A 14,717-nucleotide genomic window follows, 5' to 3' on the forward strand; every position below is an offset into this window, starting at 1 on the left:
CACACCCTGTCCGCCTCCGCAGTCCTTTTACTGGAAAACCGCAGTAAAAGGCGGAAACCGCGGAGGCGTCTTGATCTTCCGGTCCCAGAGATAGCTCGCTTCCTTCAAGCCTCGGGGTGGGGAGGGTGTGGGGGTGGGGAAGTGGGGGCCGTGGGGGGTGGGGCCTGCCCCGCTCCATCGCCGCGCCTGACGGTCGTCCATTGGTTGTGTGCATTCGAACTACATTTCCCAGCACGCCCTGGGGTTAGACTGGCCGTAGCTGGAGAGGTGCCAGCCCGTCATGGATGACTAGAGCCAGCCTCCTGCCTTCCGTCCTCCAGGCAGAGCCACAGAGAGACAGGCTACAGCCGTCCTGGCCTCCCTCCGGCCCTGAGAGCTCCTCTGGCCTGTCTCAAGCCTTAACGTCTCAAGCGCAGACTGCCGGCTCCGAACGGGGAGACCAGGCTTCTGCACCGGAAACAAGGCACCGGTTGTGACGTCACAGCCGCAGAGCGCCCGACCTCCCAGAAGGCACCGCGTCCCTGCCGTTCTACTCAACTGGCGGCGGCGCGAACGAATAGTCGCCGGCGACCTGTGAGGGCACTCGGAAGGGCGAGGGGAGGGCTCGGCCGCTCACGCCTAGTTTTTCTATCTCTCCCGGAGCCTGAGTCTCTGAGCCGTCCCCAGCAAACGCTCAGGGGCTGCAGAGGCCCCGAGAGGTGAGGGGCTCCGTGAGGGCGGGAACCAGGCTGAGGCCGCCTCTGGGGAGCGGAGCGTGTCCGTTGCTGAGGGAGCAAGGCCGGGTAGGGAGCCTGGTGAGCGCCTCAGGCAGGAGCGCACGCTGAGCTTTACGGTAAAGGTGTTCCTTCACCAGCGGAAGAGACCCCAGAGTGAGCCTGGCCCGGCGGGCCTTAGTGGGATGTCGCCTGCCGCTCTCAGCAGAGCTTTGACGGCGGAGAGGAGTCGGCAGGCGGTGTGTGGACACCTCCTCGGCCTTGCGTCTGCTCCCCGGGAGAGTCACCAACCGCCTCCCCGCCCAAAGGGCACCGGAGGGAGCTTCGGTTCGAGGGGTACAGTATGGCCAGATTCAGTGACCAACCTGCTTCTAGGCAGATGTCCTCGGTATTGACCCCAGATTTCCTGTCTTCTAGCCCATTGCTCTTTCTCCAAGCCTGATTTAACTTCTTCCTGGTGGGTTTTACACACCGTCTTTCTTTCTGTCTTTTCTTTTTTTCTCCTTTTATTTTTTTATCTTCCCTGATTCCCTTCCTCCTTCTTTCCTTTCTCTTTTCCTTTCTTTTTTTAGAGTCAGGGTCTTGCTTTGTCCCTCAGAATGCAGTGCAGTGGCGCGATCACAGTTCACTGCAGCCTCGACCTCCTGGGCACAAGCAGTCCTCCCACCTCCCCAGTAGCTGGGACCACAGGCTTGTGTCGCCACGCCCAGCTGTTTTTTTTTTTTTTTTTATGGATTCAGGGTCTTGCTATGTTGCCCAGGCTGGTCTTGAACTCCTGGACTCAAGTGATCCACCCGCCAGGGCCTTCCAAAGTGCTAGGATTACAAGTGTGAGCCCCCGGTGCCTGGCCGCACTTTGTATTTCTCAGGAGGCTGGACCTTGGCCTTCTCCGCGCCACCCTTACTCCCTTCCCTTTGGACTTAAGGTTTGCACAGTCTCTGTTTTTCATTCTCAGGATCTTCCTTTCACATCTTCCTAAGCATATCCTGTTCAAATACTGCGTTTCAGTTATGATTTCCCTACCCCAGCTGTCGTTTTCTTTAGATCTCATGTAGCCTCACTACCCATGCCACATATTGGAGTGCAGTAATGCCCTGCCTGGTCTTTTGGGTAATCCCTGGTTTCTCTGTCTACAGCTTGGCTCTCTGGCAGATTTCCTCTAGTAAGAGGTGGCTCTGGAGGCCCCGCGAAACCAGTGTGGTGTGTGATTGCAAGGCATGATGGCTGCAAAAGTGGTTCATATGCCCCCAAAGCCAAAGCAGTCCTTTATACTGAGAGTTCCGCCAGACTCCAAGCTGGGCCAAGACCTACTTCGAGATGCCACTAATGGGCCCAAGACCATCCACCAGCTAGTGCTGGAGCACTTCCTCACCTTCTTGCCCAAGCCAAGCCTGGTCCAGCCCACTCAGAAAGTCAAGGAGACCTTGGTTATTATGAAAGATGTGAGCTCAAGCCTTCAGAACAGAGGTGAGAAGCACATGCTTGTTTGACTAGAAGAGAAGGAGGAGGTACTGGAGTCTAAGATAGGCTTCTGTGTTAGTTATAAATTCAAGTTAGGATAGTGTATATTGGAAATGGTCAATTCTAGTGTTGGAAAGAGGAAGTTCTTCTCAAGTGCTGGGTGTGAGTAAAGCCACAGAATAAACAGTGTGCAGCTTTCTGTAGTGTGGGTTTTACCCAAACATTCCGAGGGAAATATCTTTTTAGTATAAATCAGATGAATTATTGAGTTAGGTTGATGTGGAATTTTAGAAATTTTGTGCTTTTTCTGGACATCCTCACACTTTACGTTGCCCTAAGCTCTCCTTTAGTAATACTCTATGGGAAATTCTGAAAGGTGCTTAGAGAAGTCATTCTTTTCTTTTTTTTTTTTTTTTTTTGGCGCGATCTCGGCTCACTGCAACCTCTGCCTCCCGGGTTCACGCCATTCTCCTGCCTCAGCCTCTCCGAGTAGCTGGGACTACAGGCGCCCGCCACCACGCCCGGCTAATTTTTTGTATTTTTGGTAGAGACGGGGTTTCACCGTGGTCTCGATCTCCTGACCTCGTGATCCGCCCGCCTCGGCCTCCCAAAGTGCTGGGATTACAAGCGTGAGCCACCGCGCCCGGCCCGAGAAGTCATTCTTTTCATAACAGGGAGATGCCATAGGGTCAAGACCCTAGAGTTTATGACTTGAACTCTACAAGGGCTCACAGGAGCAGAAAAGGCCATGAGTTACCTGTCAAAGGAATAAGGACAGCCTCGCCTCACGGTATGGGGAGTCTCTGTGTTAGAGTCACTGAGTTTTTCACTAACTACACCTTCCTTTTTCCCCAGTGCATCCTCGTCCCTTGGTGAAGCTTCTGCCCAAAGGAGTCCAAAGGGAACAAGACACAGTGTCTCTGTATTTGAAAGCTAACCCTGAGGTGGGTTTGTTTGGTTTTCCCATTTACTGCCTGAATCCATCACCTTCCGTGCTTGGCCAACCTGTGTGTAAAAACACATTCTTAGGAGTTGGCTTTCTTGGGTGTTTTTCTTCTGCTTTTTCCTTGAGCGCTTCTCAGCCTGGCTGTCCTGTCTTTGCTGCACCTCTGTGGGATTTCTAGGTCCCTCTTGCCATCCCTTCCCTTGATCTTTGTGTGTCAGCTTTTCTTACCAGTAGGGCTGTCAGTGAACCTCGGTTACTAAGATGAAAGGGGCCTGTTGCTCTTTCAGGAGTTGGTGGTCTTTGAGGATTTGAATGTATTTCACTGCCAGGAAGAATGTGTGAGCTTGGATCCTACTCAACAACTCACCTCAGAGAAGGAAGATGACAGCAGTGTCGGGGAGATGATGTTACTGGGTAAGAAATCACAGCCTTTGTGTGTTCAGGTTGTTTGCTTTGGGAAAAGCACGTCCTTCATCTCTTTAGCTTTGGGGGACAATTCACACCTAATAAGCCTATGTGCACACACACATTTTATTTTGCTTTTGTTTTATTCAATGTGGCAGAGCCTTGCCACAGAGCTCCAGCTGTGGGTGGGTGGCCATTTTTCCCTGTATTTTGGGGGCAGTGAGGGGAGAGGTAGGGAAAACCGGCAGACATAGAAACTGTGGACGTAGAAACTGTTCTGAACCCATTTTCTGAACTCTGTTCTCAACAGGTATATTTGAATGTTTTCATTGAACACATGACTAACTCTTCTAATCCCCCTCCTCTTTTTGATATTCAATAGATGTGAAGATTACTAGCCTAAGTGAAAATATATTCCACTATTGGTGAAAGTAATGTTTAACGCTTAATGAGCACTTATATACTGTTACATGCTAGGCACTAGTCCAAATGCTTTTCATGTGTTTATTGTCTCATGTACTTCTGAAGGTAATACTGAGTGGTATACAAATGACTGCCACCTTACAGGTGACAGAACTGAGGCAGAAAGGGGTTACAAAATTTGCTGAAGTTCACACAGTTGTAAGCAGTGGAACAGGGATTCGGACTCAGGGAATCTGACATCAGAATTTGCAGTAATGGCCCAGGGCTGTACTGCCTCCTGGATGCATTTCTCATAATTTTGTCAGTGAATTCCATGTATGGTTCATGAATGGGGCATTCTTTATTTGCCCTCATTTCCCAGTAATAGTTGACAAGTGTCCCCCAGTGCTGTGTATGAACTGATCAGGCAGCAGCCTCTCTATAATTTGCTTAGAGATGCTTTACCTTTTCTCCAGAAATGTTGCAACCCTAGAGGCAGAGGCCCGCACAAATGTGTTTACTGAGTGCCGGACACTTTTTACTTTGCCTTCAGGGCTTTTTGCTTCTGAGGGTGAAGTTGTACAGAGAATAGGTTTTAGGAGTTGCCTGGGGTGACAAAAATCCATTATGACTATCAAACTCTTAGCTGTAATTATACCATATGGTCAGAAGTATTGGTATGTAATGAGTGTACTTAATTTCCCACAGGTTGCTCTTTGTGATATCTTCTTTATTTTAGAGAAAAGTATAAAAAGATCAGATTTATTAACACTGAGTTTTTCCTGAGTCTTGGGCAGAGCTGGCATTTATTTTGGGTGACTGGTTAGTGGATATATTGCCTCCAAGATCACTTCAACTATGCACTTTGGGGCCCCTAAGACCCAATCCTCACCCTCTATTCCCCGTTTCCTCCACCTGTACCCTGAAGCTGATGGCTTAAGCTTAGTCATTTTCCAGCATTTCATAAATGTACTTGTTTTTCCCTCAGGCAGGATTGGGTTCTGGAATTGTATTCATTAGGTTATGAAGATGCTGTATTCCTGCCTTTTGTAACCTTCCAATTTGGTTTGTAAGACAAGTCATTCATAAAACGATAAGCAGTGTGAAATTTTTATAGGTATAATGAGCTATCGCAAGACTGAGGCAAGATTTGGACCCAGGGGCAGAGTAGGGAAGAAGGTGGAATTGATTTTGGATGAGATTGAATCCATGATAGGAAATAAAATGAGATTATCCTCCAGATATTTGGAAATTGGGGATTGGAGTTCAGATGTGAGGATATAGGGATTGGGGAGCCATCAGTTTATAGGTGATGATAATTGAAACAGTAACATTTAACCAGTGTTTGCAAAGGAAAAACTATAACGGATTGAACATTGTGATGGCAGGAATCAAAGGAGAGTCTTTGATAACCTAGGGGAACAGAGAATGTGTGTGTTGGCCAAGTGAACCACATAAAAATAAGGAAAAACGTAGAACACTTAAACAGATTCTCAGTAAGATAATTCTTATTGTAGCTACTGTGTGCTGTGATAGGAGAATACACCTTTTCAAGATTGAAGAAAATTGACTAAATACTAGGCAACAAAGAAAGACCCAGATTCCAAGGAGTAGAAATAAAGTAGGATCTGTCACAATGCAGTACAACTAGAAATTAATAATAAAGATCAGTAAACTAAAGTTCCTTCCACATGGAAAATTTAAAACTCTTAAGCAACTGTCTTAGTCTATTTTGTGCTGCTATAAAAGAATACCTGAGGCTGGGTAATTTGTAAAGAAAGGAGGTTTATTTGGCTCACAGTTTTCTGTAGGCTGTACAAGAAGCATGGCGTCAGCGTCTGCTTCTGGTGAGGGCTTCAAGAAACCACTCATGGTGGAAGGAGAGCAGACTTCACATGGCAAGAGAGGAAGGAAGAGAGTAGGAAGGTACCAGGCTCTTTTAAACAGCCACATCATTAGTGAACTAAGAGTGAGAAATCACTTATTATCTTGAGGTGGCATCAGGCCATTCATGAGGGATCTACCCACATGATGCAAACACCTCCAACTAGGCCCCACCTCCATCACTGGGGATCAGATTTCTCTTTTTTATTTTTATTTTTTTTTTTTGAGACAGAGTTTCACTCTTGTTTGAATTTGGAAGTTTCCTTCTTTTTTCTTTTTTTTTTTTTTTAGACAGAGTCTCGCTGTCGCCCAGGCTGGAATGCAGTGGCGTGATCTTGGCTCACTGCAGGCTCTGCCCCCCAGGGTTCATGCCATTCTCCTGCCTCAGCCTCCCAAGTAGCTGGGACTACAGGCTCCTGCCACCTCGCCCGGCTAATTTTTTGTATTTTTAGTAGAGGAGGGGTTTCACCGTATTAGCCAGGGTGGTCTCGATCTCCTGACCTCATGATCCGCCCACCTCGGCCTCCCAACCTTCTTTTTCTATACTCTGGAAATTTTTCTAGCATTTGAATTATTTAATTTTTAAAAGTTCAGAAGAATTTTCTGTGGAACTGTCTGAGGCTGGTGCTTTTCTTGGGTAGGTGGCTAGTCTTTTTTTATAATTACAATTTTCTCTATGGAAATTGGTTTATTTTTGCTTAAATCTTACTAATTTTTTTCTATTTTTAACTCATTATTTTCTTTTTTTTTTTTTGAGATGGAGTCTCGCTCTGTCGCCCAGGCTGGAGTGCAGTGGCGGGATCTTGGCTCACTGCAAGCTCCGCCTGCTGGGTTCACGCCATTCTCCTGCCTCAGCCTCCGGAGTAGCTGGGACTACAGGCGCCCGCCGCTGCGCCCAGCTAATTTTTTGTATTTTTAGTAGAGATGGGGTTTCACTGTGGTCTCAATCTCCTGACCTCGTGATCCACCCACTTCGGCCTCCCAAAGTGCTAGGATTACAGGCGTGAGCCACCGTGCCTGGCCAAACTCATTACTTTCTGATTGTTTATTAATACCTTCATTCTTTTAAATTTATCCTATTGTTTTTCTGTCTTTGAATCAGAGGCTTTATTATTCTCACTTTTCTAAATTAATACATGTTTTTACAGCCATGAACTGTGTTATGAGCATCACGTTAGGTTATGCCATAGATTCTGTCATACACTTGTCTTTGGTATTCATGGGGGATTGGTTCCAGGACCCCTGCTCAGATACCAGATCCATGGATGCTCAAATTCATTATATAAAATGGTATAGCATTTACATATACTGCACACATATCCTACCATATATTTTATTTCTAGATTATTTATAATACCTAATACAAAGTAAATGCTACATAAATAGTTGTTATACTAAATTGTTTAGGGAATGACAAAAAAACTGAATATGTACAGACAAAAACCATCCTTTTTTATTCTCTCAAATATTTTCAATCCTTGGTTGGTTGAATCCTCAGATGCAGAACCCATGAATATGAAGGTCTGTATAATGGTTTCTAGAAAAAATATGCAATTTTAATTTGTCTTTACCCATCTGACCCAAGGTTGCTGATATAGTTTGGATATTTGTCCTCTCCAAATCTCGTGTTGAAATCCAATCCCCATGCTGAGCACAGTGGTTCACGCCTGTAATCCCAGCACTTTGGGAGGCAAAGGCTGGTGATACCTGAGGTCAGGAGTTCGAGACCAGCCTGTCCAACATAGCAAAACCCCATCTGTACTAAAAAAAAAAAAAAATAGGCTGGGTGCGGTGGCTCATGCTTGTAATCCCAGCACTTTCTTTGGGAGGCCAAGGCGGGCGGATCACGAGGTCAGGAGATCGAGACCACGGTGAAACCCCGTCTCTACTAAAAATACAAAAAATTAGCCGGGCGTGGTGGCGGGCGCCTGTAGTCCCAGCTACTCAGAGAGGCTGAAGCAGGAGAATGGCGTGAACCCAGGAGGCGGAGCTTGCAGTGAGCCGAGATCGCGCCATTGCACTCCAGCCTGGGTGACAGAGCGAGACTCTGTCTCAAAAAAAAAACAAAAAAAAATACAAAAGTTAGCCGGGTGTGGTGGCGCATGCTTGTAATCCCAGTTACTCTGGAGGCTGAGGTAGGAGAATCACTTGAACCTGGGAGGCAGAGGTTGCAGTGAGCTGAGATCGCATCATTGTACTCCAGCCCGGGGGACAGAGCAAGACTCCATCTCAAAAAAAATAAATAAATAAATAAATAGAAAAAATACAAACCTATTAATATTTCTTATATGTAAAGGAGAAAAACCCTTTGTTTACTTGTATAGTTACTGAAAAGATACTTGACAAAATTGAAGCCTCTCCTTTATAAGAACATTTAACAAAATAGTAGTTAACAGATACTTCCTTAGTAGGTAGAACAGAGTAGTCAGAAAACTTAAAAATAAGAACATTTGTTTGTCTTAACTACTTTCATGGGAAAAAATGAGACCATTCAGTAAGGTAGTGGGAGATAAAGTGAATAAACATTGGCTTTCACATATATAAATGGGGTCATTTAGAAGATACGGTGGAAGGCCCCATTAGAGTAGAAACATGAAAGTTTAAATAGGAATAAACTCAAGAAATGTGCAAATTTATGAGGAAACTTTAAAACAAGGCTAAAGGACAGAAGAGTAGATTTCATTGAATGCAAAAAAAAAATAGTATGTTTTTGGCTAGGGAGACAATATCCTAAAAAGGTCATTTCTCCTGTTGTTGATTTGTGAATTTAATGTCATGGTTTTTTTCAGCAATACCAATAGCATTTTTCCCTTGGAACAAGACAGTGTGATCTCAGAAAGTCCCGAAATAGCCTCAAATACATATGGGAATTTAGTGTGTGATAAAGTTGGTGTATTAGTCCATTTTCACACTGCTATAAAGAATTGTCCGAGACTTGGTAATTTGTAAAGGAAACAGGTTTAATTGACTCACAGTTCAGCATGGCTGGGGAGGCCTCCAGAAACTTAAAATCATGGCAAAGGCAAGGGGAAGCAAGGCACCTTCTTCACAAGGCAGCAGGAGGGAGAAGTACGAGTAAAGGGGGAAGAGCCCCTTATAAAACCATCAGATCTCATGAGAACTCACTATCACAAGAATAGCGTGGGGGAAGGCCCCCCCTCCCCACCCATGACTCAGTTACCTTCACCTGATCTCTCCTTGACATGTGGGGATTATGGGGATTACAATTGAAGATGAGATTTGGTTGAGGACGCAAAGCCTAACCATAAAGGGGGACTTTCTGATAAAAGGTATTAGGACAACTGATAGCCATTTGATAAATTAGTACCTTACTTTACATACCAAGAAAAAGTCCACATAGATCAAAGATTTTAAATGTTTAAAACAAATATAAAAAGCACATTTACAAAATATGAGTGATTCCTTTATAACCATGGGATAGGAAGGTTTTTGTAATTAAGACTCAAAAGTCCAGAAGCCTTGAAAGAAAAGATTCACAGATTCAAATACATACAAAAGGCTGGGCATGGTGGCTCACGCCTGTAATCCCAGCACTTTGGGAGGCCGAGGCAAGTGGATCACCTGAGGTCAGGAGTTTTGAGACCAGCCTGGCCAACATGGCAAAACCCCGTCTCTACTAAAAATATAAAAATTAGCTGGATGTGTTGGGGGCATGCCTATAATCCCAGCTACTTGGGAGGCTGAGGAAGGAGAATCACTTGAACCCCGGAGGTGGAGGTTGCAGTGAGCCAAAATCGTGCCACTGCACTCCAGCCTGCGTGACAGGAGCAAAAAGAAGTGCAAATTAAACCTCTAGTGAATTAACATTTTTTATATTTCATATTTATAGAAATAAAAACACATTGATGGTGAGGTTGTTGAGAAACAGGTATATTGCTGGTGGGCATACAAAATGGTACAGTCCCCGTATAAGGGTAAATGCATCTGTAACTACCCATCTTATCCTTTGTTCCAGCAGTTCAATTCTGGGAATCTGACCTACAGATACAGCAACAGAACACATTTGAAGTGATGTACAAACAAGATTATTCACTGTGGTATTGTTTGTAAAAACGCAAGGTTGGAAGCAGTCCAACTGTAGTTAAAGAGGAAGAGTTCATTTAAAAATTAGACAAGAAATCATTGACAAAGATATACATTTATAAAAGTCTTAACCCAATAGATTATTTTGCATAATCAAAATCCAAAGTAAAACTACAATGAGAAACCATTTTATACCTATTAAATATTTTAAAATTTAATGCTAACAAGATTAGGTAAAGTTAATATTCACATGAAATTAGTAGAGCTGCTTTTGAAAGCGGAATGGTAGTTCATGTCAAGAGCTATGGTAAAAATTGGCATTTCATTATCCTAAGGGAGTGATTAAAAAGAATAATTAGCCGGGCGCAGTGGCTCACGCTTGTAATCCCAGCACTTTGGGAGGCCGAGGCGGGCGGATCACGAGGTCAGGAGATCGAGACCACGGTGAAACCCCGTCTCTACTAAAAATACAAAAAAACTAGCCGGGCGTGGTGGCGGGCGCCTGTAGTCCCAGCTACTCGGAGAGGCTGAGGCAGGAGAATGGCGTGAACCTGGGAGGCGGAGCTTGCAGTGAGCCAAGAGCGCGCCACTGCACTCCAGCCTGGGCGACAGAGCGAGACTCCGTCTCAAAAAAAAAAAAAAAAAAAAGAATAATTAGGCTGGGCGCGGTGGCTCACGCCTGTAATCCCAGCACTTGGGAGGCCGAGGCGGACGGATCACAAGGTCAGGAGATCGAGACCATCCTGGCTAACACAGTGAAACCCGGTATCTACTAAAAATACAAAAAAATTAGCCAGGCGCAGTGGTGGGCGTCTGTAGTCCCAGCTACTGGGGAGGCTGAGGCAGGAGAATGGCGTGAACCCAGGAGGCGGAGCTTGCAGTGAACCGAGATGGTGCCATTGCACTCTAATCTGGGCAACAGAGCGAGACTCCGTCTCAAAAAAAAAAAAAAGAATAATTAAGGCTGAGTGTGGCGGCTTACACCTGTAATCCCCAGCACTTCGGCAAGATTGCTTGAGTACACGAGTGCAAAAGCAGCCTGGGCAACATAGCAAGACCCTATCTCTGCCAAAAAAAAAAAAAAAAGTGAAATAAAAAAAAAAAATCTACTGGTGTGAAACTGCTAAATCCAGCAGAGATTCCTACTCCAGCTTCAAGATCAGTCACATGTCTTGGTGGTTGATTTGAACCCTTGATTCTCAGTAGGCCCGAGTTGAGGGGTCCCTTGTCACACAAGTATTTCCACAGCATGCTTGTTTTTCACTTTGTTACATAGTCTTTATAATCTGCTTGCGCTGACTTTTTTCTGAAGTATAATAGAAATACAGAAAAAGCCTACCAATTGTAAATATATAGCTCAAGTTTTCACAAAGTGTACACACTAATCACCACCCAAAATGGACTTTTCTTAGCATCCCAAAAATCCCTTTTGTACCCTGTGCCTAGTCACTACTTCCTTTCCTACCTAAAGAGACACACTACTGACTTCTAATCCCAAAGCTTCATTAGTTGTAGTAATCTCTTTAATTGCCAAATAATAAACTTTTTTCTGTTTTGAGACAGTTTGGCTCTTGTTGCCCAGGCTGGAGTGCAATGGTGCGATCTCGGCTCACCGCAACCTCTGCCTCCTGGGTTCAAACGATTCTCCTGCCTCAGCCTCCCTAGTAGCTGGGATTACAGGCATGTGCCACCATGCCCAGCTAATTTTGTATTTTTAGTAGAGACAGGGTTTCTTAATGATGGTCAGGCTGGTCTCGAACTCCCAGCCTCAGGTGATCTGCTCGCCTTGACCCCCTAAAGTGCTGGGATTGCAGGTGTGACCCACCACACCTGGCCAATAATACACTTTTGTATGAATATGCTGTGCCCTCTTTAATTTTGGTTATTGGAATTGTTTCAATTTTCTCATTGTAAGACATTATATTATTTAGTGCTATAATACTGTGATAGTATTTAATGTAGTGAAAACCTACAAGTGGTTCATCTTACTATTCGGTTACCAGACTCTTTCAAAATAATGGGTGGTTCCCTGTGTAGATTTATAGTCTTCATCCCTAGTCCTTAGCTGAGTGCTCTACAGAGTATAAGGTGAATATGAACTTGTCGAGTAATTAACACCTATGAAGAGAACAAACATATGAAGTCTTTCAGTGAAATCCCACTCATTTTATTTCTTTAAAGTGTGCTTGCATTGTGGTAGATGGAAAGATTTATCAGTTATGTATCCCACCCTCAATAAATGTGGAAAAGGAGTGCGACGGCAGTTATCTGCCACTCAGATTGACTTTCAAGGTGGCTGTGGCATAAGAAACCTGACTTGTTTTTTCCTGCCTGGTGTTGTCATATCTCTCAGAAGTTGTTAAATTCTTCGTTTCAACAGTCAATGGCAGTAATCCTGAAGGTGAAGATCCTGAGAGGGAACCTGTAGAAAATGAAGATTATAGAGAAAAGTCTTCAGATGATGATGAAATGGATTCTTCCTTGGTCTCTCAGCAGCCTGCAGATAATCAGGAAAAGGAAAGACCAAATACATCCATTCCACAAAAAAGGAAAATGAGAAATCTGTTAGTTACCATTGAGAATGATACTCCTCCAGAGGATCTCTCAAAATATGTAGACATCAGTATTATTGCACTTACTCAAAATCGGAGGACAAGGAGATGGTACACTTGTCCACTGTGTGGTAAACAGTTTAATGAAAGTTCTTACCTCATTTCCCACCAGAGGACCCACACTGGAGAAAAACCCTATGACTGTAGTCACTGTGGGAAAAGCTTCAATCATAAAACAAACCTCAATAAACATGAGCGAATTCATACAGGAGAGAAACCTTATTCCTGTTCTCAGTGTGGAAAAAACTTCCGTCAGAATTCTCATCGGAGTCGTCATGAAGGAATCCATATAAGGGAGAAGATATTTAAGTGTCCAGAATGTGGGAAAACCTTCCCAAAGAATGAGGAGTTTGTGCTTCATCTGCAGAGTCATGAGGCTGAGAGACCATATGGTTGCAAAAAATGTGGGAGAAGATTTGGTCGGCTGTCAAACTGTACCCGGCATGAGAAAACCCACTCAGCCTGTAAGACCCGAAAGCAGAAGTAATACTGGGAAAGGGGTCTGATGGTGCTGCCTCAACCTGAGAGCTTTCATAAGTAGTTCTGAATTCCCAAGCTGTCTAAAAAGATATAAATATGTAAAATCCTCATTATTGCCAAAATTGGATAAATGCCCATCTTAGCTAAAACCTCAAATTGCTAGAAAATTCACAGGGAAGAAAACATTTCAAGGGCTATACCTCAGCATCTAGGCTTTTTGGACTAAGGAGCTTTCCTTTTTGAAGTTACATGATAATGTACAGGTCACAGATCCCCTTTCCCAACACTTTGAAGATGAATCTGGAGTCTGCTTACTTGCAAGGCAAAGAGTGACTCGTGTCTATTGAAAGTATATCCATTTTCCCCGCACATGGTGATTCATACTTGAGAAATAGTGTAAAGATGCTTATCTGGAACTGTGTTCTGGTGAAAGAACCAAACTACTGGCTCGTTGAGCCAACAGCTTCTGATAGCAATTCATATAACCCTCTAACAACACCTGTTTATTAAGTCTTGCGTGTTGAAAGGAATTGTTTACTTTGGAATATAGGAAAACAATTGAATGTTAGACTTTCATTTGTATGTGGTCTAAATTTGCAATCAATTTCAATAATATTTGCAATTTGTGATAAAATTGACTTTTACAGATTCCTTTTCACAACACAATTTAAGTGTCTTACTGTTCTTACTGTATTTTGTTCAGCTGTTGATCTCTCTAGCAGCCGTCTCATGCCTCTCCCTTGCTAAAAGAAGTTTGGATTACTCAGGCAGGGCCATCCAGCCCCACCACTAGAAAAGCTCTTCAGAATCTTATCCCTCTCTTGAGCCCAGATCTCATGTGCTAGGAAGGAAACCCCAAGACCCAGAGAGGAGGGGTCAACCTGGAGGCAGGAAAAAGTTGGCTTGGATCCATGTCTCATCAATAACCTTACCATATGCTTAGGTCCCCTCTATGCTGTCATCAGACCTTTGGCAATAGGGTGGTCACTACCTCACAAGGCAAAGTGTCGTATAATTAGAAATTACGTCTCTAGTGGTTAGCTCACATTGCCCCTCAAGAGACAGGTTTCCAGGTGTCTTCATTGTAGTGGGTATTCATTGTCTTCAGCCTCTTGATATCCATACCTTCCTGTCCTCTGCCTAGAAGCAAGGCCAGCGGTGCCTTTACGGGACTGATCCTGTGGTGCATTTTAGGGATTCTTGATCAGTTTTGCTTGCTTTAGGTTTCTGAAAGTTATACACTGCTGTTTTGATTGGAATAAAGCAATCCTATAAGTTATTTGGGAAAAATTCTAGTATATGTTTCCCATCCAGAAACATGCCTTTCTGTTTATTAGAATATTTCTGTGAAAATTTTTCTAATTTTCTTCACTTGTTTTACACAATTTTGTTATTGTAGTTTTTTCCATTATATTTTTATAGTTGATTATTGCTTTTACATGGGAAAGTTATTTTTAATTATATATTTGTATAACTAGTCACCTCACTGAATGTTGTTAATTTTCAATAGTTTCTTGGTTTAGTTCTGTTACAACTTTTGGTAAAATGACACCATCTACAAAGAATAGTTTTTTTCTTGCCTTCTGCCTATTGGTCTTTTTTGTTTTGTTTGTTGTTATTAACATGTAATTCTGAGGTTTCTTGTTTTGGCACAAAGCAGTCTGAAAGAAGGACATTCTATGATACATTTCAGTCCTGAATCATAATTTAAAAACAACAAATCCTCCACAACAGAGAAAAGCCACAGAAAAACTGTCTTTACCAACGTTG

At 43.7% G+C, this 14,717-nt stretch overlaps 1 protein-coding gene across 5 annotated transcripts; it reads left to right on the forward strand.

The window, feature by feature from the left end:
- Positions 1–262: 262 nt before the first annotated feature.
- ZNF200 (zinc finger protein 200) lies at positions 263–14,433 on the forward strand. Of its 5 annotated transcripts, none has more exons than XM_032144979.2 (5): positions 263–1,170; positions 1,850–2,180; positions 3,030–3,118; positions 3,408–3,534; positions 12,236–14,433. In XM_032144979.2, exons 2-5 carry the CDS (start codon positions 1,931–1,933, stop codon positions 12,952–12,954), a joined length of 1,185 nt encoding a protein of 394 aa, XP_032000870.1. In that variant the 5' UTR covers positions 263–1,170; positions 1,850–1,930; the 3' UTR covers positions 12,955–14,433. The 5 variants fall into 5 exon arrangements, with proteins under 5 accessions (XP_032000870.1, XP_032000871.1, XP_032000869.1 ...); XM_032144980.2 differs by having other exon boundaries at positions 263–1,101; XM_032144978.2 differs by having other exon boundaries at positions 263–1,049.
- The last annotated feature ends 284 nt before the right edge of the window (positions 14,434–14,717 follow it).

Source organism: Hylobates moloch, unplaced genomic scaffold (assembly GCF_009828535.3).
Source record: "Hylobates moloch isolate HMO894 unplaced genomic scaffold, HMol_V3 SCAFFOLD_23, whole genome shotgun sequence".
In the NCBI taxonomy this organism is placed as follows: domain Eukaryota; kingdom Metazoa; phylum Chordata; class Mammalia; order Primates; family Hylobatidae; genus Hylobates; species Hylobates moloch.